The 27,237-nt window shown below is 41.9% G+C and overlaps 2 protein-coding genes across 5 annotated transcripts; both read right to left on the reverse strand.

Moving 5' to 3' along the window:
* Positions 1-1,617: 1,617 nt before the first annotated feature.
* On the reverse strand, positions 1,618-25,427 carry clk2 (CDC like kinase 2). 4 transcript variants are annotated; one of them, XM_062964880.1, is made up of 13 exons: positions 25,198-25,427; positions 23,654-23,817; positions 21,347-21,575; positions 18,673-18,763; positions 18,249-18,315; positions 17,337-17,453; positions 9,697-9,863; positions 7,315-7,409; positions 6,934-7,063; positions 6,724-6,806; positions 5,032-5,111; positions 3,696-3,786; positions 1,618-2,234 (listed from the first exon to the last, which is right to left on the reverse strand). In XM_062964880.1, exons 2-13 carry the CDS (start codon positions 23,815-23,817, stop codon positions 2,046-2,048), a joined length of 1,503 nt encoding a protein of 500 aa, XP_062820950.1. In that variant the 5' UTR covers positions 25,198-25,427; the 3' UTR covers positions 1,618-2,045. The 4 variants fall into 4 exon arrangements, with proteins under 4 accessions (XP_062820950.1, XP_062820949.1, XP_062820947.1 ...); XM_062964879.1 differs by having other exon boundaries at positions 6,934-7,060; positions 18,673-18,766; XM_062964877.1 differs by having other exon boundaries at positions 18,673-18,766.
* LOC134294289 (uncharacterized) lies at positions 10,332-17,330 on the reverse strand. Its single transcript, XM_062964875.1, has 2 exons — positions 13,924-17,330; positions 10,332-10,708 (listed from the first exon to the last, which is right to left on the reverse strand). The coding sequence occupies exons 1-2, from the start codon at positions 15,550-15,552 to the stop codon at positions 10,601-10,603; spliced, it is 1,737 nt and encodes a 578-aa protein (XP_062820945.1). The 5' UTR covers positions 15,553-17,330; the 3' UTR covers positions 10,332-10,600.
* Positions 25,428-27,237: the final 1,810 nt, after the last annotated feature.

Consider the following 27,237-nt stretch of genomic DNA (forward strand, 5'->3'; position numbering starts at 1 on the left):
TCAGGGCCAGCTAACACCTCCCGACAAAGGATTCCCCCAGGAAGGAAGCAGCTGGGCTTTGAAACTGCCAGACCATTCAATGCTAATCAAGGTGACCAATGGCAACATTCACAGGACCTTCCCCTATGCGGTACTTGGAACCGGATGACTCACAAGGAAAGCCCAGAAACAGAGGCTGGCTGGCCATCTGTCAGGAGGGCTCTGGTGGTGTTGTTCTGTTGTATTGGAAACTGCCCAGAGTCCCATGAGGAGATAGGTTGGTATATAAAGTGATTATTATTTTATTGTATGTCACAGCAAACAAGATAGACATGCTGGATTTCGTATCACCAAATCACAAGTCGAACACTTCCCAAGTGTCTAGGACTGTGTGATGTATTTGTTAGATTTTAGCCTTTCTTGTAAGCCGCCCCGAGCCCTAGGGGAGTGGCGGCATAGAAGTTTAAATAATAAATAAATAAATTAAAATAAATTTTCAGATGATGTGTGTAGATCCCAGTCGGGTGGCCTTTTGCAGTTGGCAGATTGTGATTTTGTCAATGTCTATTGTTTCCAAATGCCGACTGAGATCTTTTGGCAAAGCACCCAGTGTGCCCATCACCACCAGGACCACCTGCACTGGTTTCTGCCAGAGTCTTTGCAGTTCAATCTTGAGGTCCTGATAGTGTTATTATTATTTTATTTTATTATGACACAGCAAACAAGATAAACATGCTGGATTTCATATCACAAAATCACAAGTCGAACACTTCCCAAGTGTCTAGGACTGTGTGATGTATTTTCGGATGATGCACGCAGATCCCAGCAGGGTGGCCTTTTGCAGTTGGCAGATCATAATAATAATAATAATAATAATAATAATAATAATAATAATAATAATAATAATAATAATTTCATGTCAGGAGCAACTTGAGTCGCTTCTGGAGTGAGAGAATTGGCTGTCTGCAAGGATGTTGCCCAGAGGACGCCCGGATGTTTTTGATGTTTTTACCATCCTTGTGGGAGATTTCTCTCTTGTCCCCGGATGGAGCTGGAGCTGATAGAGGGAGCTCATCCGCACTCTCCCTGGGTGGGATTCGAACCTGGCAGCTTTCAGGTCAGCAACCCAACCTTCAAGTCACTTAGTCCACTACACCATCGGGGGTTCCACTATTATTATTATTAAACTCATCTTGTTGTGTTTCATATAATAATAATAATAATAATAATAATAATAATAACAACAGAAACACAACAAGGTAAGTCCACAGCAGACACTCTGCTGGCTGTTGTACTGGATCACATGCCATTATTATTATTATTATTATTATTATTATTATTATTATTATTATTATTATTATTCCTGCCTGGCAGAATGGGGTTCGGCCGTTGAGGTCTCATCCAAATCTATGATTCTATAAAAATAATGATTACATTATTAGATAATAATGTTGATAAGAGTCTCTGGAGGCTTTTAAGCAGAAGCTGGCTGGCCATCTGTCGGGAGGGCTTTGGTGGTGTTTTCCTGCCTGGCAGAATGGGGTTGGGCTGAGAAATGCAAACGTCTTGAGGAGGAGGAACTTTACGGCCGGGATCCCATGAGACAAGACAAGAGCAATTCAAGGGGCAGACCCGTGGTATCAATTCATGTATTTATTTTTACACAAAGCCTGTACAAAACCCATATAAAACTCTGTCATCGCAAGGGGGTTATGGTTATTATTATCCAAAAATAACTCCCAAAGGGGAAGGGAATGGAGATATCTGCAAGGGGAATGGAGGGAGGCACGGTTTTATTTACATGGAGTGGATTGCCATTGGGTTATTATATATACACTATCTCACATATAGACAAGCTTTACATGATTTTAAAAAAAGGAAACCCGGAGGGTCGGGGGAGCGAGGGTGGGATCAGGGTTTCGTCCGCATTGTCTCTTTGAAAAGCACCAAAATGGACCCGTGCACACACCCCCCCCCCCCGTGCCGGCCTCCACAGGGGCCAAGTGTGCGGAGGAGGAGCGCCTTGCATGCGAAGGGGAAGGAGGGGGTTCGGGACGCCGCGCCCGTCACCGGCTGATGTCCCGGCTGGCGTCCCAGGGCTTGGGTCCCGGGGGGTGCGGGGGCTTGAGGGGGTCAAAGAAGGGGTGCTTCAAGGCCTCGGCCAGGGTCAGGCGCTTGGAGGGCTCGTACTCCAGCATTCCCTCAATCAGGTCGAAGAGCTGGTGGTGCTCCTCTGCTTCCGACGCCAGGTATCTCTGCAAAGGAAAGGAACATATTTTTGTTTTATTTATCTGAGTCCCGTTATGCCAAAGAAGGAGGATCTAATGATAAGAGCTGCTCAGCAGTGGAATATTCTATTGGACATAACCTATTGGAAATAACTGCACCCAGTCTCTTGACACATATATCCTTTTGGAAATAAATGGCAATCACAACCTTGATGCCATATCCATTTGGCAAATATGAATCTCCATGAACATGTGGAGACATACCACTAGTCAATTTATAATAATTTTCTTTAACCCATATCGATAAATTTTCCAAATGTCTCTGTCTCCATAACTGTGACCACGCCATTCATTTATTTTGTCCCTAAATCCGCCTCCCAGTGATTTTTTATTTCTCCTTCATTGATTTAGTCCCGACCCTAGGGCCTTGAATTTACCATACACCGAGCCATTTAAGTCATGTAATTATCTTGAGAGTCTCACAGTGTCTAATTACCGAAGACTATTCACAAAAGCGAGACTAAATGTACAGTAGAGTCTCACTTATCCAAGCTAAACGGGCCGGCAGAAGCTTGGATAAGCGAATACCTTGGATAATAAGGAGGGATTAAGGAAAAGCCTATTAAACATCACATTAGGTTATGATTTTACAAATTAAGCACCAAAACATCATGTTATACAACAAAAATTAAGCACCAAAACATCATGTTATACAACAAAAAGTAGTTCAATACGCAGTAATGTTATGTTGTAATTACTGTATTTACGAATTTAGCACCAAAATATCACGATATATTGAAAACATTGACTACAAAAATGGCTTGGATAATCCAGAGGCATGGATAAGCAAGGCTTGGATAAGTGAGACTCTACTGTACTTCCATCATAGCTGCTAAATGGCAGACTATCTGGTATCCCCTACTCCCAAAGATTATGCCCATGTGGTAGAAATGAAATAGAATCATTAGAACACATCCTGTTGCAGTTACTCAGCCCAATGAGGTCAACTCATTCACCCAATCATGACTCAATTGTCTGACCATAGCCCGCAAGGGAAGGTCAGATATCTGGTGGAGGATAAGCACCATGCGGTGACCCTCACGGTGGCAAAGTTCCTTGCAGTGGCAGCAAGGCTGAGAAAAAAACCTAGTCTCTGATCAGGGTTTTACCTGACTTTGTGTAGTTTGTTAAGCAATTCCCCCGGTTTGACTGTTCTGTAAACTCTTGTATATTATTCACTTAACAGCTGTGGGTCCATGGACCGTAATAAAGTTATGTATGTATATATTCATTGATTTCATTTAATATCTTATATTTTTTACTGGTTATTCCTTTCACATTTTTATGTTCCTCTCTATCTCTTTGACCTCCCCCAGTCTACAACATCGTTTGGGTGACATCAAGCTGCCCTGCGTATCTTTCTTCCCGGAACCTAAACAGCTTTGAGATCAATCTTTCTTTTCGTACAAAGCACTAGTAGCATCTTACCTGCAGTGGCTTGCAGTTCTCCCGTACGTAGCGCCCTGCGGAAGTGTTTTCGTCCCAGTCTAGGCGGCCGTGATAGAAGTATTTCTGCTTCCTGCGGAGGAACAAGACATTGCCAAGGAGGGTCAGTTACTCAAAAGTCACTCTGGCATAAAGGGTTTGGGGAAAATACAGTCAAACACATACTGTATATACTCGAGTATAAGCCTAGTTTTTCAGCCCTTTTTTAAGACTGAAAAAGCCGCCCTCGGCTTATACTCGGGTGAGGGTCCTGGTTGGCTTATATTTGGGTCAGCTTATGCTCGAGAACGTATGGTACATTTATTATTTTTCTCTATTATTATTGGTATTGTTACAGTTATTATTTTTCTCTATTATTGTTGCTATTATTTTACTCTATTTTTATTATTATTAATAATAAATTTATTATTTCACTCTGATCTTGTTATTATTATTGCATTTATAATTTTACTCTATTATTACTTGTATTCTTTTCCTGTATTATTATTATTACATGTATTATTTTACTCTATTATTGATATTATTACATGTATTATTTTTCTCTGTTATTGTTGCTACTATTACATTTATTTTACTCTATTTTTATTATTATGAATACATTTATTATTTCACTCTGATCTTATTATTATTGCATTTATTATTTTACTCTATTATTATTAAAAGGATAAATGAGCAGATTTACATTGAATAAGATGAGAATAATGATTTGATCAGAGTTGGAGAGACTTATCTTAAATTTGAGCTTGATGTAAATATTCAAAAACATTTAACCTACCGATGCCTCAATTAATGTAATTTTATTGGTATCTATTTTATTATTTCTGAAATTTACCAATCTCGGCTTATACTGGAGTCAATGTTTTCCCAGTTTTTTTGTGGTAAAATTAGGTGCCTCAGCTTATTTTCGGGCTGGCTTATACTCGAGTATATACGGTACATTAAAAAGGTTGCTGGGGCTTCCGATGGCTTGGAAAGAGAGGAAGGAGGGAGCTCGCGCAAAGGGAGGAAAGAGAAGACGAAGATTATCCTTCTCTTTGAGCCCAAAGAATGCAAAAAAATGGTACATTAAAAAACATAAATGACTTACCATATATTCTTGAGTATAAGCTGACCCAAATATAAGCCAACCAGGACCCTCACCCGAGTATAAGCCGATGGGGGCTTTTTCAGTCTTAAAAAAAGGGCTGAAAAACTAGGCTTATACTCGAGTAGAATCATAGAGTTGGAAAAGACCAGTTCATGCCCAGTTCTATATACAGTATTTCCTTGATATACAGTGCCATCTCCCCCAATCCTAAAAGCAACGGGTGTCACTCACCGGGTCTTCCGGGTCATCCGGGATGGGATGGGGCCCAGGATCCGCTCCATCATGGCCAGATGCTCTCGGTTGTCATGGGTCTGAATGAACACATTGAGAAGGGGTGGGGAAGAAGGATGCTATCCACAGGCTTCAAAGGTTCCAGTTGGCCATGTTGCATTTCTGTGCCAGTTTTGGTTCAGACCCCTCAGAAATATGCGTTTTCTGGTGGTCTTTGGCAACTCCTCTGAAACCCACTCACGACCTCCCCCCAGATTGAGAAACTCTTTTCCTGCCTTTTGAACTCATGGTTCCATTGAGTTCTAATCTCCAGAGCAGCAGAAAACAAGCCTGCTCTCTCTTCCTTATTTCAACTCTGGTCCAAGCACTCTTTGCAAGAATCCCAGAAACTATACTAAGGAGACTGGAAGAAACTGGTTATATTACAATCCAGTTGTGAGATAGATGATATTATTATTATTATTATTATTAGGTAAAGGTTTTCCCCTGATGTTAAGTCCAGTCGTGTCCAACTCTGGGGGTTGAAGCTCATCTCCATTTCTAAGCCAAAGAGCCGGCGTTGTCCGTAGACACCTCCAAGGTCATGTGGCTACGGGCATGACTGCATGGAGTGCTGTTATCTTCCCGCCGGAGCAGTACCTATTGATCTACTCACATTGGCATGTTTTTGAACTGCTAGGTTGGCAGAAGCTAGAGCTAACAGCGGGAGCTCATTCCGCTCCCCAGATTTGAACCTGGGACCTTTCGGTCTGCAAGTTCAGCAGCTCAGCACTTTAACACTCTGAGCCACCAGAGGCTCCTATTATTATTATTACAACTTTATTTATATCCTGCCACCATCTCCCAGAGGGACTCGGGGCAGCTCACAAAACACTCAAGGTTCCAAGTCTTTTTTGAACTGTTCAGTTATTATTATTGTCCTGGTTTTAATTCCGTTGATGTGTTTTATTGCTTTATATAGTTATGTTTTTAATTGCTTGTTTTGTGCTTTAACCTGTGCTGTTGGGCTTGTCCCCATGTGAGCCGCCCCGAGTCCCTTCGAGGAGATGAAGGCGGGATACACAAATAAAGTTGTTGTCATTATTATTATTATTCTGTTATTCCCAGTAATTGCAGGGCTGACAGAAGTCCAATCCCAAAAATAGTTCAAGGGGCATTAGGTTGCCCATCCCATTAAGACATGGTGCTTGGTACAGTAGAGTCCCACTTATCCAACGTTCTGGATTATCCAACGCATTTTTGTAGTCAATGTTTTCAATACATTGTGATATTTTGGTACTAAATTTATAAATACAGTAATTACTACATAGCATTACTGTGTATTGAACTACTTTTTCTGTCAAATTTGTTGTATAACATGATGTTTTGGTGCTTAATTTGTAAAATCATAACCTAATTTGATGTTTAATAGGCTTTTCCTTAATCTCTCCTTATTATCCAACATATTCGCTTATCCAATGTTCTGCTGGCCTCTTTATGTTAGATAAGTGAGACTCTACTGTAATAATAATAATAATAATAATAATAATAATAATAATAATAATTTCATTTATATCCCGCCTCCATCTCCCCTGAAGGGGACTCGGGGCGGCTCACAGAAATATCAAATACAGTAAAAACAATAACAGTATACAATAAATCAATAGACAAAAAACATGCACCAATTACAAAATCTAAACATGGTACACTCACCTGGAATAAGGTGAAGCCCATATAGTATTCAAAGAGAATGCATCCGGTGCTCCAGACATCACAGGGCTGGGCCCAGCCAAGCTCTGAGGAAATGAAGGAAAATGGGATCTCACTGACCATGGGATCTCACTGAGCAGCTGGTCAAACCAAAGCAGGTCGAATCCCACAGCAAACACCCACTCAAGACCCCAATGGCCCCTTTGTGCTGACCTAGAATGACCTCTGGCGCCCGGTAGTGCCGCGTAGAGACAATGGTGCTGTGATGCTCGTGGTCGAAGGTGGCACTGCCGAAATCAACCACCCGGACTGCGGTGTTCTTGACACTTCGCTCGTCTCGCTTCTTGTGGGAAACGGGGGCGAAAGCAGGGCGGGGAAGGGGGGGAGGAAGCAGCGGTTAAGGGTACAGAACAGAGACATCTTTAGCTTCCCCTGCTTGGCTCCCATTCCATCTTGTCTTCGGATAGCAGGGCATGGGCAAACCTGGGCCCTCCGGGTGTTTTGGACTTCAACTCCCACAATTCCTAACAGCCGGTAGGTTTGCCCATGCCCTGGGACAAGGCGGAACTGATTTTCCCCAAACCACGGGCTCACCTTTTCCAGGTTGTACGTCATTTCGTAATCCGAATTGACAAAGAGGATGTTTTCCGGCTTGAGGTCTGTATGAGTGAGCTTGTTTTCATGCAAAACTGCAAAGATACAGAAGAGGGGGAAACTATTAGTTCGCTTTTAGAATTTAGAATTGAACGGAAGTTGATGAACACATCTAATAATAATAATAATGGCCTTATTTGTATTTGTAAAGAAGTGTGTTTTATTTTGATTTATAGATGTCATGTTTGTTTAATTTCGTTTTAAAAGTCATGTTTAGCTATGTTTAAAAGGGTAAGTATTAGTTACCAGTGCGTGGGGGATGGTAACCAGCTCAGCATTCTGAGGCAGGTTACCATTGTAACGAGGGCGGAGCCAACCGCCGTTTGAAGAAAAAGGAGGGAATATTTTAAAAAACAGTTTAGTCTGTGATTTTTAGTCACAGGGAAGACACTGGTTCCAAGTTAGGGAAACTAGGGGAACTCAGATCTCTGGTGGTGTTAAATTAAGCAAGTTGGGTGACTTGTTTGAGTTTATTTGTAGAGTCTGAGTAGTAGGGGGAAGAAGTCCCAGTTAGATCCAAAGTGATCAGTTAATAGCTTTGCAACCATTATCTAAGTGCTTATAAAGAAGTTACTGTAACCACTAAGCTCTGTGCCTGAAATAAACTTATTTTTTTTGTTCTTCAATATCCAAGTCTCTATCACCTATTTTCAAAATTAAGTAATGCTACCATCTAATGTGAATAAGAATAAGAAAAAATAAGAGAATAAAGAAAAAAAGATAAATTCCTCTCTGCCTGACATCTCCACAATTGGTGGCAGCGGTTATAGTTATATATATATATAATAAAATAATTAATAAAAAGATTCCTTCTCTACCCCACATCTCTACAGTATTTATACTTTATTTATATTTATATTCATCTATTATTTATTTACTTACTTTTATGTATTTATATGGAAGTTGAGAACACATCTAATAATAATAATAATAAAGATAGCCTTATTTATACTTATACTTATTTATAATGTATTTATTTTTACTTACTGTATATACCCGATTATAAGTCTAGTTTTTCAGCCCTTTTTTTAAGACTGAAAAAGCCCCCCCCCCCCCCCCCCCGGCTTATACTTGGGTGAGGATCCTGGTTGGCTTATATTCGGGTCAGCTTATACTCGAGAATATATGGTACATTTATTTTTTTCTCTATTATTATTGGCATTATTACATTTATTATTTTTCTCTATTATTGTTGGTACTTTTACATTTATTTTACTCAATTTTTATTATTATTATTATTATTATTATTATTATTATTAATACATTTATTATTTCAATCTGATCTTATTATTATTATTGCATTTATTACTTTACTCTAATATTACATGTATTATTTTCCTGTATTATTATTTATTATTATTACATTTATTATTTTACTCTATTATTATTAAAAAGATGCATAAGCAAATTTACATTGAAGAAGATGAGAATAATGATTTGATCAGAGTTGGACAATCTTATCTTAAATTTGAGCTTGATGTAAATATTCAAAAACATTTAACCTACTGATGCCTCAATTAATGTAATTTTATTGGTATCTATTTTTATTTCTGAAATTTATTACCCTCGGCTTATACTGGAGTCAATGTTTTCCCAGTTTTTTGTGTTAAAATTAGGTGCCTCGGCTTATATTCCGGTCGGCTTATACTTGAGTATATACGGTATATTCATTTATTATGTACTTTTATGTATTTATATTTATGGGGCCCCTGGTGGCACAGTGTGTTAAAGCGCTGAGCTGCTGAACTTGCGGACTAAAAGGTCCCAGGTTCAAATCCCGGGAGCCGAATGAGCACCCACTGTTAGCCCCAGTTCCTGCCAACCTAGCAGTTCGAAAACATGCCAATGTGAGTAGACCAATAGGAAGGTAATGGCGCTCCATGCAGTCATGCTGGCCACATGACCTGGAGATGCCTGTGGACAACGCCGGCTCTTCAGCTCAGAAATGGAGATGAGCACCAACCCAGAGTCGGTCACGACTGGACTTAACATCAGGGGAAACCTTACCTTTTATTTACATTTGAGAACACATCTAATAATAATAATAATAGCCTTATTTATACTTATATTTATTTATAATTTACTTATTTTTACTTATATTTATATTTATTTATTTATTTACTCATATTTATTTATATTTATACGGAAGTTGATGAACACATCTAATAATAACGATAACAACAACAATATTAATAGTAATTTATATTTATATTATTAGCATAGCATAATATTCAATATTCTATTCAACCCATCATTTGCCATTGATGCACCTCTTCTTGGCCCCCATGAACGCACCCGGTCTTGCCCACTCCGAATACTCACACTTGACAGCCTGGCACACTTGGTAGGCCATGTGCCTGATCTGGTGGAGCGGGTAAGGGAGGTAGTTGTTGTCCTTCAGGAAGTCAAAGGTGCTGAGCCCCAGGAGCTCAAAGGAAATGCACATGTGGCCGTGGTAGTCAAACCAGTCGTACATCTGGACACACAGGCTGGAGCGGGAAACGGAAAGCAAGACGCAAGTGGGTGAAAAAAGGAAAGCGGATGCACACCGCCTTTGACTGAAGACATTCAGGGAGAGATAGGACGAGAAACTGAAAATACAGTAATAAGTATGTGCATGGATTTTGGTATTTCATGTGAAACATTAGTTGCATGGGCCATCTAGTCCAACCGCCTTATGACAGGTGGGAAAAGCACAATGAAAGCAGCCCTGAAAGATAGCCACGCAGCCTGTTTAAAAGCCTCCAAAGAAGGAGGCACACTCTGATGCTTATAATGTTTTAATTGCTGCATGTTTTAACTTGTTGTATGTTTCCTGCTGTGCTGGAAACCGCTCTGAGTCCCTTGGGGAGATAGAGTGGTATATAAATAAATTTTATTTATTATTATTATATGATGCAAACCCCACATACTGTGTCAGGCTTACTTCAAAGGACCAGTCTGAACGCAGATCAAAGACAGCTGCTCTCAAACACAATCTTTATTGAAGAATACATGACTTTGGAAAAGTCGAGAATGACCTAATGTTTACATACATCTAATTTTATCACTTCTGATGCAACGTAATATCACACGCAAATATCATCATCAAACCCCACCTTCTGGATCACATTTCCACCAAGGTTTCTATCCCCCCCACACTACAGCAATTATAATTGTTTATACTTTCACCCCTGAGTTCCCAGGCTCATTTTATCTTCTCCCGCCAGGTGCTCGCATGTTTATGTTATGAAGTCAGATTCAGGGCTTGGAAATTCAGCCCTGGGATCTGGCTGCATGACATGGCGCCCCCGTTTTCTTCGTCCTCCTCTTCGGTTCTTCTTTCACCATAGTCCTGAAACAAATCAAACAATAACTCTATGGGTCCATTTTGTCTAAAGTCCCCATATATTTTTTCAGCAAGCTGCGATGGAAGACTGGGTGTATTTTCCCTAAACTTTTTGGCAATGCCAATTGGAAAGTCACTTCATTGATAACACCCTGTATTCTGAATGGTCCAATATATTTGGGGCCCAGTTTTCTTGAAGGTAACCCCAATTTGATGTTTTGGGTACTTAACCACACTAGATCTCCTTTATCTAATTTATCGCCTTCCACCCTCTTTCTGTCTGCGAACGTTTTATACTTTTTGTGTGCTTCTTTTAACGAAGCAGTCACTTGATTCCAACATTCCATCATTTGCGTTTTCCATTTCCCTGCCTCTGTTCCTTCATTTTCTGTCCACCTCGGCAATTGGGGTAAAGGTTGTATTTCATACCCGTAAACTACTTCAAAGGGGGTTTTGTTTGTTGCTGAATGTATAGTTGAATTAAAGGCTAGTTCCGCAAACGCCAACCACCTAGACCAGTCATTTTGTCTCATGTTAGAGTACATTCGAAGGAACTGCCCAAGCGTTTGCTGAGTACGTTCTACCGCCCCGTTTGTCATGGGGTGAAAAGCAGAACTTAAACTCCTTTCTGCTCCTAGCATTTCCAAGAATTTTTCCCAAAATTTTGCTGTGAATTGTACTCCTCTGTCACTGACTACTCTACTTGGACATCCATGTAATTTGTAAATATGGTTTATGTACAATTCAGCTAGTTTCTCAGCCGATGGTAGCTTCGTCAGTGCTATAAAGTGGGCCTGTTTAGAAAACAGGTCTAATACTGTCCAAATATAACGATGTCCTTTGCTGACTGGCAGTTCTCCCACAAAGTCCATAGCTACACATTCCCAAGGCCTGGTAGGTTCCGCTACTGTCTGTAACAATCCCATAGGCTTCCCTCCTCCTGATTTATTTCTGGCACAATCATCACATTGGACAACATGATTTTTTATGTCCTTCCTCATTCCTGGCCACCAACAATGTTTTGCTATTGCCTTTGTTGTTTTGGTAATTCCTGTATGACCAGCGCTCTGGTTGTTGTGAAAACGATGCAGAATCTTAATCCTTAATATTGCTGGGATATACAGTTTCTTGTTTACAAACCAAAATCCCCCCTTCTGGTCCCCCTTTTCCGCGTTGGACGCGATCCATTGATCTCCTTTATAAGACTGTTTTAGTTCATTTCCCCAGTTATCTTCCCCGCCGAGTTCGACAAAAGCCGTGTCCTCCTTTTGGGTTTGTGCTCTTGTCCTGACAGCTAAGCCCCATTGTTTGTCAGAGAATATTGTCCCCTCCTTTGCTGTGGTTAGGCCTTCGTGTTGAGGCATGCGTGAAAGAGCATCTGCCAAGACATTCTGTTTCCCTTGAAAAAACTTTAATTGGAAATCGAATCTGCTGAAGTATTGCGCCCATCTGATTTGTTTGGGGGACAATTTTCTAGGAGACTTTAAATACTGGAGATTCTTATGGTCAGACCAAATTTCGAATGGGATTCCGCTTCCTTCGAGGAAGTGTCGCCAGCATTCTAAGGCTTTTAATATGGCTAATGCCTCTTTTTCCCATATTGGCCAACTTTTTTCAGTTTCGCTGAACTTCCGTGACAAATATCCACAGGGTTTTAAGTTCCCATTTTGATCCTTTTGCAATAGCACTGCCCCGTACGCACAGTCTGAGGCATCGCAATGGATTATGAAAGGGCTCCTGATATCAGGGTGTTTTAGGATGGGTCCTTCAGTGAAGCATTCTTTTAAGGCCTCGAATGCCTTTTGGCATTCTGGCGTCCAACTCAGTTTGGCGCCGGGAGCTTTCACTTTTGCTGTCTCCCCTTTCCCTTTTGTTTTTAAAAGTTCTGTAAGGGGTGCGGTTATTTGTGCAAAGCCTTTTATGAAGGGTCTGTAAAAATTTGCAAACCCCAGAAATGATTGTAATTGCCTCCTTGTTTGAGGCACTCCCCATTCTTTCACATCTGCTACTTTAGCTGGATCCATAGCTAACCCTTCTGGAGACATCCGATATCCCAGAAAGTCAATTTGAGTTTTATTAAATTCACATTTGGACAGTTTTGCGTACAGCTTTGCTTCTCTTAGTCTCTGCAAAACTTCCCGGACCAATTTTACGTGCTTTTCCTTATCTTCAGAAATGATCAAGATATCATCAAGGAATATGAACACCCCTCTGTACAATAACGGGTGTAGTATTTCATTTATAAGCTGCATAAAGCAGCCGCTTCCATTTTTTAACCCGAAAGGCAAAATTTCGTATTCAAAATGGCCGAATGCGCAGGAAAATGCGGTTTTCCAAGTATCCTCCGGTTTGATCCTTAATTTATGATACGCTTCAATTAAATCCAGTTTAGTAAATATGCTCCCTTTCTTCAATACGGTAATTAAATCCTTGACTAAGGGCATAGGGTATTTATTGTCCTTGGTAATTGCGTTTAAATTTCGATAATCAATGCACAATCTTAGGGAATTGTCTTTCTTTCTCCTAAATAACACTGGAGCCCCGAGAGGAGAATTAGATGGCTTAATGAAGCCTCGAGCCAGGTTTTTATCAATGTATTTTCTCAATTCCTCCTTCTCTTGCACAGACATGGGATACACTTTTGGTTTTGGTAAGTCTGCTCCTGGGGTTATTTCAATCCCTACTTCTATATTTCTTTTGGGAGGCAATTTACTGGCCTCTTTCTGATTGAAAACATCCGCAAAGTCTCTGTATTCAGGTGGCAATAGCTGTGGGTCTATTTCCCCTGCTTCGTCTTCCTCGTCCTCCTCTTCTGCAATTTTGCTTATCTCCCATTGCATCTGCTGTTCTTTAAATGCTAAGCTTTTTCCTCTCCAATCTACTTCAGGATTTGCTTGTTCGAGCCATGGTATCCCCAATATTACATGGTATGTGGCAATAGGGGCTATCACAAAGGATATTCTTCCTCCCCATTTGCCTATTTTGCATGGAACTCCCCGTAATTCCTTTGTAGATACTTCCCCAGCAGCGACTGATCCATCTAGCTGCGAAAATGCAATTGGGGAGTCAAGTGCCATCTGCTGGCATTTCAGCGCTCCTGCTAATTCTGGGGTTATAATGTTCCTAGAACACCCGCAGTCTACAAACGCCTTGCAGGTGGCCCGATTTTCTAGCCCCGAGAGGCAAATTGGTACTACTATCATGCGTTTGTCCCGACTCACCAATCTTTCCGAAGATTCTGGGGCCTGCACCTCCTCCTCCGCACGCCTCCCGGTTGCTGGCTTGGGCTTTGGGGCTTTTGGCGGCTCCCCCTTCCGGGCCCAGCATTCCGCTGCTCGGTGGCCCGTCTTCCCACATACAAAGCATCCCGGTTTAGGTTTGTTGTCGTCTCCTCTGGAGGGAATCCCCGGCCTCCCTCCGGGTCTTTCTTGCTTCCTCGTTTCTCCTCGACCTCTCGCCACCGGTCTTTGCTGGCCGCTGCTGCTCCTGAAGCGCTTTACTTGTGCCAGGGTAGATTCGACGCGCCCCGCTAGTTGAATCCATCCCTGGAGCGTCTCGGGGTCGTCTCTGTGCGCTGCCCAGCTGAAAATCTCGGGGCGTAGTCCCTCTTTAAATAGTTCCACTTTGGTTACTTCAGACCACTCCGGTACCCTTTCCGCGAGGTGGAGGAATTCCTCTGCGTACTCGGGCACCGTTTTGTCCCTCTGTTTTATTCCTTTCAGCTGGTCTCGAGCCCTCAATTGCTCTAGCCGGTCTCTGAACCGGTTCTCCAGTGCGGCGAGGAAGCGGGGCACTGACCTCAGGCATGGGTCGCGTCTGGCATGCAATTGCACATACCAGCTGGCTGCTCCTCGCTTTAGTGTGTTGCCGATGGCTCGAACCCTGCTTGCTTCGGAGGGAAATGTGTGTGCGTTGTCTTCCATGTATCCTCTAATGCTAATTAGAAAAAAGTTCAGTTCCTCTGATTCCCCTCCGTATTCCAGCTTGAGATCTTCCCTTCTAGGCATCCATTCTGCAGCCCTTTGATATTGTCTGGGCGGCATGGGGAAGGGTTGCATCAGGTTTCCTCGGGTGGCTCCTTGGAACACGCCGCGCCCCACTCCGGTGGTCATTCTGCGCGGCTCCTGGAAGTCTGCCGCCGCTGTTGGCTCTTCCGCCCATCCGCATACTGGCCTAGCTGTAGCCTCCTCATCTCGCCTTTCCTCGTCGTACGGCACATCCTCCTCCTCTTCCTGGACCCCCCGCTCCTCTCCGCCTTCGTCTGCGAATCCACTGGACCCGATCCCTGGCCCCAGTGGCCTTTCCACCCCGACGCCCATTCGGGGGGTTGGGAGCTCTGTTGGAGACGGCGGCCTCAGGGTCCCCAGGGCTCGCTGACGCTCCACTTCTCGCGCCATGCTGCCCCGGAACTGCAGCTCCTGCCAGTATTCCTCATCTCCCTCGTCCCTTGCCGCCACGGGGCTCTGCGTTGACGCCCGCTGGCCCCTCTGGCTCCAATCTCCTTCTTTGCTTGGTTCTCTCTCGGCGCCATATCGGCTGGCCTCCTTCTGGAGATTTTCTTCCAATAATGGCACCAATCTCCCCACGGTTTCCGACAGCCTGGATAAATTAGTTTCCAGGATGGATAACCGCAGGGCCACGGTCTCCGGCATACTTCCTCCAGATCCCCAACTGGTTTCTGCAGCTGCAGAGACGCCTCTTCCGAGCCTGGGAATTCTCTGGGTCACGCCGTTCGGCTTGGGGTACCCCGTAGAGGAAGCTATGGCTTGCAGCGTCTCTTCTCTCTTCGGCCGGGCCCCTTGCAAAGGCCTCTCTGCCTCATTTGGGCTTTGATCTTCTTCCTCGCTCATTATCACTTCACTGCGAATTCCGCAGGAGGGTGAGAAATGGGATTCTCGACTTTAATGTCAGGCTTACTTCAAAGGACCAGTCTGAACGCAGATCAAAGACAGCTGCTCTCAAACACAATCTTTATTGAAGAATACATGACTTTGGAAAAGTCGAGAATGACCTAATGTTTACATACATCTAATTTTATCACTTCTGATGCAACGTAATATCACACGCAAATATCATCATCAAACCCCACCTTCTGGATCACATTTCCACCAAGGTTTCTATCCCCCCACACTACAGCAATTATAATTGTTTATACTTTCACCCCTGAGTTCCCAGGCTCATTTTATCTTCTCCCGCCAGGTGCTCGCATGTTTATGTTATGAAGTCAGATTCAGGGCTTGGAAATTCAGCCCTGGGATCTGGCTGCATGACAATACTGTATATACTCGAGTATAAGCCTAGTTTTTCAGCCTTTTTTTAGTACTGAAAAAAAAAACCTCCTCGGCTTATACTCGGGTGAGGGTCCTGATGGGCTTATATTCAGGTCGGCTTATACTCAAGTATATATGGTATATTTATTATTTTTCTCTATTATTGGTATTGTTACAGTAGGGTGTCTCACTTATCCAACATAAACTGGCCGGCAGAATGTTGGATAAGCGAATATGTTGGATAATAAGGAGGGATTAAGGAAAAGCCTATTAAACATCAAATTAGGTTATGATTTTATAAATTAAGCACCAAAACATCATGTTATACAACAAATTTGACAGAAAAGTAGTTCAATACACAGTAATGCTATGTAGTAATTACTGTATTTACGAATTTAGCACCAAAATATCATGATGTATTGAAAACATTGACTACAAAAATGCGTTGGATAATCCAGAACGTTGGATAAGCGAGTGTTGGATAAGTGAGACTCTACTGTACATTTATTATTTTTATTATTATTATTACATTTATTATTTTTCTCTATTATCGTTGTTACTTTTACATTAATTTTACTCTATTTTTATTATTATTAATACATTTATTATTTTACTCTATTTATTACTACATGTATTATTTTACTGCATTTATTATTATTACATTTATTATTTCAGTCTATTATTATTAAAAGGACACACAAGCACATTTACATTGAAGAAGATGAAAATGACTTAATCAGAGTTGAACAGTTAATGTATTCCCAGTTTTTTGTGGTAAAATTAGGTGCCTCGGCTTATATTCGGGTCGGCGTATACTTGAGTATATACGATAATTACCCCAAGACCCCGGCTGGCAGAACTACTCAGACGACACAGAGAAGCCATTGAAATCCACAAGAAGCATGTGGACAATGTCAACAGAAAGGAAGAAACCATGAAAATGAACACAATCTGGCTCTCAGTATTTAAAAACTCTTAAATCAGGACAGTAAATAAAGAACAACACTCAGAAGACAAACAGGAAACAATCAGGGCCAGGTAACACAGCCCAATAAAGGATTCTCCCAGGTAGAAAGCAGCCAGGCTTTGAACCTGCAAGACAATTCAATGCTAATCAAGGTGATCAACTGCAACATTCACACTTGCCTCCAACAGACAAGAGTTCTTTCTACCATCCTGGACATAATTCCATAGATATATACACCCCACTTGCTTAGTTTCCAACAGACCTCACAACCACACAGATGTGAGCAAAATGTCAGAAGAGAATGCTTCTGGAACATGACCATACAGCCTGTAAAACTCACAGCAACCCAGTGATTCTGGCCATGAAAGCCTTCCTTTGACAACACACACATACTCACTTTTTGTTTTCTGGATCTTTCTCGTTAATCTTCTCGAGGACGTTGATCTCCAGGCGAGCGGCTTCTTTGTACTTTTCCACGTTCTTGATTATTTTGAGAGCCACGCGTGTGTTGCCCCTGCAGAGTGAAGCAGCAGGAGGAAGCAATTTGAGTATGTATATTTTGTATTATATGGTAATGTTTTTTTAACAAGATGAGGAGAAAAACCTGCATGGCAAGAGGCTCCTTGGCTTGGAAAAATGAAACAACAGCACCTCCCTATGGCTGAGTCAGGAATAGCCTCCAGATGCCAGAGATGAATAAAAGAGGGAAGCCTTGCCTGTGTTTATGTACTGTCTATCTTTGTCAATGGTATATCAGCATTGAGTGTTTGCCATATATGTACCTGTAATCCATTCTCAGTACCCTCGGGGAGATAAAGCGAAATATAAATAAAGTATATAATAATAATAATAATAATAATAATAATAATAATAATAATAGGAGCCCCCAATGGCGCAGTGTGTTAAAGCGCTGAGCTGCTGAACTTGTGGACCGAAAGGTCGCAGGTTCAAATCCGGGGAGCGGAGTGAGTGCCCACTGTTAGCCCCAGCTTCTGCCACCCTAGCAGTTCGAAAACATGCAAATGTGAGTAGATCAATAGGTACTGCTCCTATTGGAGAGAAGGTAATGGCGCTCCATGCAGTCATGCCACATGACCTTGGAGGTGTCTACGGAAAACACAGGCTCTTCAGCTTAGAAATAGAGATGAGCACCAACCCCCAGAGTCGGACACGACTGGACTTAATGTCAGGGGAAAATCTTTAACCTTTACATCATTATTATTATTATTATTATTATTATTACTATTATTATTATTTCAAGGACCCAAGGATCAAGTTCTGCCTCGTAATCAAACCGGGAGTCTCTTACCTGCGGTGATCCACGCACTGAACGACCCGTCCGAAAGTGCCTTCTCCAAGAGTACTAATAATCTCATCTAAGAAGAGAGAGAAAGAAAGAGAAAGAGAGAAGGAAGGGGAAAGAAAGAAGGGAGTATGAGATAGCGAAGAGTCTCCAAACGAAGCATGTAAACACATCACCACAAAGACTTCCTTTGCCAGCTCAAGGAGCCGGCCTCTGAGCAAGCTAAGAAAAATCCCTCCCTAACGTATCGGCATAAGAAAATAAAAACGGAGGAAGGGGAATCAAAAGGAGCATGTTTAAGAAAAAAAAAGGGGGCTGCTTCTTTAAAAAAACATAACAAGGGAACAGGAGGGGAAAGCTAAGAGAAAAACGGTGTGACTGCGAGGGGGAGCTTAACTAGAGACTAGATTATGTTACGATTTGGCTGTACATCTTTCTTGGAGCCAGTCGCCGATGCGATAGATGAGGTGGCCTTCGTCGTCGTCTTCCACGCTCTTGGCTCTCCGGCCGCTCGGTTGACTCTGCTGCGGGGAGCCCCCCAAAAGCGCAGGCCCGGGTGGCGGAGGGTGGTGGGGAGGAGGGTTTTCGTTTCATGTTTTCATTCATTCATTTCACCCGCAGCCACGCGTCGCCCAAGGACAAGGTCAGCCCGTGGCGGGTTTGGTGGTGGTGATGGAGGAGGAAGGAGGAAGAGGGACGATTCCCAGGCCAATTCATACGGCACAGAGGCGCATATATATGTATAAAAACGATAAGGGATATTGCAAGGGAGAAAAAAAGTCAAGATAACACACACTAGCTCAGGCTTTCTTTATAGTTATATATTTATGTATGTATAAAAAAATCACTAAATATATATACCCTGTTTCCCCTAAAATAAGACATCCCCAGAAAATAAGACCTAGTAGAGGTTTTGCTGAATTACTAAATATAAGGCCTCCCCCGAAAGTAAGATCTAACAAAGTTTTTGTTTGGAAGCATGCCTGCCGAACAGAACACCAGAGCATGCAGGATCGGTAAATAGAGTGTTGTACATGGAAATAATGGCAATTACAAGAAATTCTTGATAGGACTCACAGTTTGTCTGGTTATGCTGGTTTGGGATGACAACTACTGTACACTATATAATAAATGTTCATTTTTTTTGTTTTTAAATGTGAATTCTTCTTCATGGAAAAATAAGACACCCCCTGAAAATAAGGCCTAGCGCATCTTAGGGAGCAAAAATTAATATAAGACACTGTCTTATTTTTGGGGAAACACGGTAGATATCCAAGAAGGAAACGGTCATGCGAGAAAACATCCTGCAAACAAGCAAACCCACCCAAGTCAGCACCAAAAAAGAACAGGGCAGAGGAAACATGGGTCTCACGTCCTAGGATACAAATGCTCCAAGGATATAGAAACTGGGTCCAGGGGCGGCTGAAGCTCTAAGCTGGGTAAGCAACTGAGTAAGCAACAATGCTGTTTACTTACACTTGACAATTACCTAGAGCCGGCCCTGACTGGGTCACACCACTAGAACTAGCTTATAAACCACAGAAAAGGGGAGGACCACCTGAAACACGCACCAGCTTTCAACCCACTCCTCAATAAAACTGTAGAATGAGCTGCTGGAAGAGATTCGACACCTAAATCAGCACAACTGAAGACCTAGTTGGGCAAATAATCTGAGAGTGTGTTTCCTTGTTGCCAGCCAGCCAGACATTGAGATTTATCCTGAAGCCAGCAGGACACCCAGTGAAACTATTTATCCCTCACAAAAAAACCAGAGAAGAGGACAAGACATCTAGGAGCAAATCAAAGAGGACATGGGATGCTGCAACTGGGATACAGGGGCGCAACATAGGTGTTATATCCTTCAAAGAAAGCACCCTCTTGGTTTCAGTCGTGAAATTATAACATCAGCTTGTCTAAAAACCACCCAGGTGATGATCACTTCAGCACCATTTTGCTTGAGCCCCTGACAACAGTTCAAGTAGCTTTTGCAAAAGGGATACGATCAGATCTTAAGAACCTCAGCACAATTTGAGCGATATCTCCCAGAATGGAGTCACTTTGCCATATTCAGAGATTGGCTAAAGGAGAAATTAGCCACGATAGCAATACATGAGCTACCAGATCAAAGCCACATGGGCTTTCTACTAAGGGATCCAGTTGAATCTGAAACAGGACTTAATGGGCTTCTGGCCCAGACCAGAAAGGGCTCTGCTTATGTTCTAAGCAAAACAGGGCCACTAAAAAGGGGTTGATCCAAAATAATAATAATAATAATAATAATAATAATCATTTATTTATACCCCACCTCCATCTCCCAAAGCGACTCAGGGCAGCTTACAAAGCACTCCAAGGTGCAACACACAAAATACTAAAATAGCAGGAACAATATCGTAAACAAGAACAGCCAGCAAAAGTATCACTTCACAACTCCCCCCCCCCCACTTAAAATCAGTAAAATACAGAAATAGCTGATGGTATAAAACAACAACTGTCAATCTCACTCATGTAAAGTTGCTTGGTGAAATCTATGGGTCCTCACATATATTCATGAGAGACAGCCATTGGATAACCAGCCTCATTACAATTCTATTCTGAAATTTACTATGTCCCTCTTATTTGGGTATTTTAATCTAATGATTCTATCTTTATATTGCTTCTGCAGTTCCTCCACCTATGAAGTTTGACTGAATTGTATTGGTGGTTGTTTGACATTATTATTTTTGTTTTAACTTTTATTACCTTATTGTGTTTTAACCTGTGTATATTGTGCTAATGTATTTGTGTTGTTACTTTTGTAACAATGTGAGCCGCCCTGAGTCCCCACGGGGAGATGGTGGCGGGGTATAAAGTTTTATTATTATTATTAATATGAAGGCATCTGAGTATGGTCGAAGGCTTGTTGTGGACAATTCATCAAAAAGGGATTTCTGTCCAACACAAAAAGACCACGAGGATCAGCAGAACAGAAGCTGGTCCAAAGATGACATTAGTGGTCATCCAAACATCCAAACTACAGTCGTATTTCCACATGTCAACGTAAGGTGGTCTTTAGGGGCTTGGCAGATGCACCTGACACAAGGTTGTTGCAGCCAGGAAGTACTCACCGATGAAGACTGGCTAAAGGAGCGGCTGTGACGGCGTCTCCGCCGCCGCTTTCGCCGACTGCTCTTGCAGCTGCGGTAGCTGTCGTCGTGGGAGCGCTGGTACTCATAGGAGTGGTGGTACTCGGCCTCATAGTAGGCGTCGCCTCGGTCGCGGCTGTAGCCCTCTCGCCGGTAGCCATCACAGTATCGTCGGTCATAAGCCCGTCGATCAGATGAGTGGTCATCGTAACTGAGCGAAGCCCAGGGAGTGGAGAAGAAATATAATCAGATCCAAGAACGGAGGTAATTTTATTTTAATTACTATATTTACACCCCACCCTTCTCACCCCGAAGGGGACTCAGAGTGGCTTACAAATTGGCAACAATTCAACGCAGTATAAACAAACATATAAAAACAATAAGTTTATACCATATATACTCAAGTATAAGCTGAGTTTTTCAGCCCTTTGTTAGGACTGAAAAAGCCCTCCTCAGCTTATACTCAGGTGAGGGTCCTGGTTGGCTTATATTCGAGTCGGCTTATACTCAAGTATACATGGTACATTTATTATTTTTCTCTATTATTATTAGTATTATTACATTTATTATTTTTCTCTATTATTAGTAGTATTATTACATTTATTATTTTATTCTATTTATTTTTATTATTACATGTATTATTTTATGCTATTATTATTGTTTAATTTAATTTACTCTACTTTTATTATTAATACATTTCTTATTTCACTGATATTATTACTACATTTATTATTTTACTCCACTTATTATTACATTTATTGGTTTACTGTATTATTATTATTACATTTATTATTTTACTCTATTACTGTTAAAAGATTACATAAGCCCATTTACATTCAAGAATATGAGAATAACGATTTAATCAGAGTTGGACAGTCTTATCCTAAATTAGAGTTTTATGTAAATATTCAAAAACATTTAGCCTACTGATGCCTCAATTAATGTAATTCTATTGGTATTTATTTTTATTTCTGAAATTTACTGCTCTCAGATTATATTTGGGTCAGTGTTTTTCCCAGTTTTTTTGTGGTAAAATTAGGTGCCTTGGCTTATATCCAGGTCGGCTTATACTCAAGTATATACGGTACATTAAACCATTAAAAATTAAGAAAAAACATCTATGCATTAAAAGCAAGGATTAAATACCACACAAAGTCAAAGCCCAGGAGCCATTCCAATCATCAGCTGAATTCACCCTGTTGATTTGTGGTTATAGTCTGTTGGACCTTCTAAATCCCAAGGCCTAATGACACAGCTTGCAATGCTTTCATCCTTCTGTAAAGACTATTCTTCTTTCATAGACACCAACCAGTTACAACTTTTCTCTGGACCATGAGATTGTTATCTATAGGCTGCTGAAGATAGTTCCTTGCACACCTGATGGATCAAGCAATATTACAACAAATATGGTTGGACTTCAGCTCCCAGATGATCAGGAATTCCAGGATCTGTAGTCAAGCCAAGTTTGGATTCTAACCTGGAACTCATTAGGAAGACAAATCTATATACAGTGTTCCCTCACTACTTCGCGGTTCACTTTTCGCAGATTCGCTGTTTCGCGGTTTTTCAATAAACTCTAAAAGACTATTATAAATCATAAAAAATTACAATTTACAGACTAAGGAAGGGAGGAAGGAGAAGCCAAAGGGAGAGAAAAGGAGCCCAAGTGACAACGGGAGGAGAAGGAGGCGATTTATCAACACACAATTGGTTGATAAAGACTTTTTTTTTAAATAATTTTTATTAAGGATAAAATATGGTCTCTTTTCCATAAAAAGTGGGGGAACATTAAGGATATAGGAAAGTGGGAAAGTAAAGAAAAAAATAACAGCGGAGAGAGAGAGAGAGAGGGAGAGAGAGAGAAAAGAGGTTATATATGTCCTTCCATTCTTCATGGTAGTCATATTTTCTCTCCTCTTTCCTTACCTAATATGTTTAGTCTTTCTTTAACCTATAGCAGTAGTGATTTATTCAGTCCTGTTTGATTTTAAACTTAACTATTTGTACTGTTTTTTTACTTCTTCAAGCAGTCCATTTAATTTTGTTGTCTTTCAGCCACTTATAAAGACTTAAAATAGTGTATAACTACTAAAATAATGTATAAATATTAAAATAAATATAGCATCCCAACTTTGTGGATTTTCACTTATTGCAGGTGGTCCTGGAACCTAACCTATATTGTACGTACATATGGTTTGTAAGCCACCCTGAGTCCCCTTCGTGGTGACAAGGGTGGGATATAAATGTCGCTAATAAATAAATAAATAAATAAATACAGTTCTGACTCACCTTCGCGATCGGACGTGGTAGCTGTCTTCCCTGCGATGTCGGCGCTCGCTGCTGCTCGACCGAGAGCGGCTCCGCCTCCGCTTGTGTTTGCGACTTCTGTAACGCTCGTAGTAGCTTCCTCGGCTGCTACGTTCCGACGAGCGGAACCTTCTGGAATGAGGCATCTGCAAACATGGAGATGAGTCTCGGTTCGTAGGGAAGGTCTTATTTTTCAACTGCAAATTCAGCAGTTTAATCCGCTGCGCCACCGAGGTTAAGTAGATATAAAACATAGGTAAAAGGTAAAGGTTTCCCCTAACGTTAAGTCCAGTTGTGACCGACTCTGGGGGTTGGGGCTAATCTGCATTTCTAAACCGAAGAGCTGGTGTTGTCCATAGACATCTCCAAGGTCATGTGGCCATAGGTGCGCCGTTACCTTCCCGCTGGAGCGGTACTTATTGTTCTACTCACATTTGCATGTTTTCGAACTGCTAGGTTGGCAGGAGGTGGGACTAACAGCGGGCGCTCATTCCGCTCCCGGGATTTGAGCCTAGGACCTTTTGGTCTACAAGTTCAGCAGCTCAGCGCTTTAACTCACTGCGCCACCAGGGGTCCCAGATATAAGACATACAATATAAAACACAGAGATGATAATATAGATAGAGGCATGGCTAGATTGGGCATGGAAGGCAATAGATAGAGAGATGTAATAATAATATAATAATACAGTAGAGTCTCACTTATCCAAGCTAAACGGGCCGCCAGAAGCTTGGATAAGTGAATATCTTGGATAATAAAGAGGGATTAAGGAAAAGCCTATTGAACATCAAATTAGGTTATGATTTTACAAATTAAGCACCAAAACATCATGTTATACAACAAATTTGACAGAAAAAGTAGTTCAATATTATGTTGTAATTACTGTATTTACGAATTTAGCACCAAAGTATCACGATATATTGAAAACATTGACTACAAAAATGGCTTGGATAATCCAGAGGCTTGGATAAGTGAGACTCTACTGTAATACTTTATTTTTATATCCCGCTCCCATCTCCCCCAGGGGGACTCAGGGCGGCTCACATGGGGAGCAAACCCAATGTCACATATAATAAACAGTCACACAATAAAACCAATATAAACAATAAAACCATCTAACAGCATAAAACAACATATCAGAACAATGAGTCGGATCATAGTGCAATATATATCTATATATATTATACATATATAATATTATACAGGCTCAATGTATAGAGAAGCCTGGGCCGACTTGGGCCTTCCTTCCAGGTGTTATGGACTCCAACTCCCAGCATTCCTCACAGCCTCAGGCCCCTTCCTTTTCCCCCTCAGCCGCTTAAGCGGCTGAGGGGGAAAAGGAAGGGGCCTGAGGCTGTGAGGAATGCTGGGAGTTGGAGTCCATAACACTTGGTGGGCTGAGGTTTGCCCAGGCCTCCAAGCCTAAAGGAGACTAACCCGCCACAACAATCCCTCAGGGCCTTTCCTTCCTCACAGAAATAATATCAAGGCCCAGTCTTTCCCACCGCGCATGCGCACTCCCGCACCCTCTTGGCCGCCAGCCCCGTCCGCTTGTCCCACAAGAAGTCCGTCTTGGCGGCGGCGGCGGCGGCAGCTGAGGTCACGGCGACCACCTCTCCTCCGCTCCTCCTCCGCCACCGTCTCTTTCCTTTTCTCGCCCCGTCCTCAAACCCAGACACGGACGGAGCGTCTACTCTGAAGGAGGGGGTTAAAAGGATAGGCCAAAGAGGCAACGCGCATGCGCAGCCAAAGGCTCACGCACGGGGAGAGCGACGCCACGTAGGTGGGCCGGCGTAAGAATGCGTCATGACGTCACGGGAGGAGAGATAGATAGAGGAGGATATTGGTCGTGAGGACATAGAGCAATGAGATTAAAGAGGGTACTCCCAGGCGAGCTTGCGGGACTATTTAATAACAAGAATAATCATAATACGAGTACAGTAGAGTCTCACTTATCCAAGACTCGCTTATCCAAGTTTCTGGATTATCCAAGCCATTTTTGTAGTCAATGTTTTCAATATATCATGATATTTTGGTGCTAAATTCGTAAATACAGTAATTACAACACAACATTACTGCGTATTGAACTACGTTTTCAGTCAAATTTGTTGTATAACATGAAGTTTTGGTGCTTAATTTGTAAAATCATAACCTAATTTGATGTTTAATAGGCTTTTCCTTAATCCCTCCTTATTATCCAAGATATTCACTTATCCAAGCTTCTGCTGGCCCGTTTAGCTTGGATAAGTGAGACTCTACTGTAATAGTTTTTATTTATTTATTTGTTTGTTTATTTACAGTATTTATATTCCGCCTTTCTCACCCCGAAGGGGACACAGGGCGGATCACATTGTACACATATAAGGCAAACATTCAATGCCATATAACGTAGAACAGAGACAGACGCAGAGGCAATTTAAACCTTCTCCAGCTTCCAGCCTCCAGATTTTGGCCAAGGGGGAGCAGCTGTTTCATCATCCACTGCGACGGCACTTCCTCATTTCAACGGCGGCTGGATAATATTTATGGTGTCTTAAATTAGCCTCCCCACATATAAGTGGTACCTAAATTTCCTACTTGATAGATGCAACTATCTTTCGGGTTGCATAGGTCAGCAACGAGCAGGGGCTATATTTTATTTTTAATTGTCGGGTGCTCACTCCGACACTGGCTGGCCTTGAACTCATGACCTCATGGTCAGAGTGATTTATTGCAGCTGGCTGCTAACCAGCCTTCCCCCTCAGGGGACCCAAAGCGGCTCACAACAATACATCCTGCATATCAGAGATTTACATTACAATTCCCCTTTGTAGAGATAAAGCGGGGTATAAATATAATAATTATAATAACAGTAATAATAATAACAATAATCATCATCATCTCTTCCTTTTTCCTTCCATTTTCCTCAGCATCGTGATCGTTTCCAAGCTTTCCTGTATCCTCATGATGTGGCCAAAATACTTTAACTTTGCCTCTAATATCCTTCCCTCCAGTGAGCAGCCATTGGGCATTATTTCCTGGAGGATGGACTGGTTGGATCTTCTTGCCAAGGTCCAAGGCACTCTCAGGATTTTCCTCCAGCACCAGAGTTCAAAAGCGTCTCTCTTCCTTTGCTCAGCCTTCCTTATGGTCCAGCTCTCGCATCCATAGGTGACTATGGGGAATACCATTGCTTTGACTATGCGGACCTTCGTTGCCAGTGTGATGTCTCTGCTTTTCAGTATTTTGTCAAGGTTGACCATTGCTCTCCTCCCAAGAAGGAAACGTCTTCTGATTTCCTGGCTGCAGTCTGCATCTGCAGTGATCTTCGCGCCTAGAAATATAAAGTCTGTCACTGCCTCCACGTTTTCTCCCTCTATTTGCCAGTTGTCAATCGGTCTGGTTGCCATGATCTTGGTTTTCTTGACGTTTAACTGCAATCCAGCTTTTGCACTTTCTTCTTCCACCTTGGTGATAAGGCTCCTCAGCTCCTCCTCACTTTCAGCCATCAGAGTGGTATCATCTGCATACCTAAGGTTGTTAATGTTTCTTCCAGCAATTTTAACTCCGACCTTGGATTCCTCAAG

This window comes from Anolis carolinensis, unplaced genomic scaffold, assembly GCF_035594765.1.
Source record: "Anolis carolinensis isolate JA03-04 unplaced genomic scaffold, rAnoCar3.1.pri scaffold_14, whole genome shotgun sequence".
Classification (NCBI taxonomy): domain Eukaryota; kingdom Metazoa; phylum Chordata; class Lepidosauria; order Squamata; family Dactyloidae; genus Anolis; species Anolis carolinensis.

What these genes read in the sequence shown, in the direction of transcription:
- LOC134294289 (XM_062964875.1), bottom strand. Translation starts at nt 15,552, where the DNA reads ATGAGCGAGGAAGAAGATCAAAGCCCAAATGAGGCAGAGAGGCCTTTG. An exon ending in CAGAATCTTCGGAAAGATTG is followed by an intron (nt 10,709 to 13,923) that starts GTGAGTCGGGAC and finishes GATTTGTTTCAG; the next exon opens with GACTATGGTGAAAGAAGAAC.
- clk2 (XM_062964877.1), bottom strand. Translation starts at nt 23,817, where the DNA reads ATGCCTCATTCCAGAAGGTTCCGCTCGTCGGAACGTAGCAGCCGAGGA. An exon ending in CGACTGGCTCCAAGAAAGAT is followed by an intron (nt 18,316 to 18,672) that starts GTACAGCCAAAT and finishes CTCTCTTCTTAG; the next exon opens with ATGAGATTATTAGTACTCTT. An exon ending in CGGATGACCCGGAAGACCCG is followed by an intron (nt 3,787 to 5,031) that starts GTGAGTGACACC and finishes GTTCCTCCGCAG; the next exon opens with GAAGCAGAAATACTTCTATC.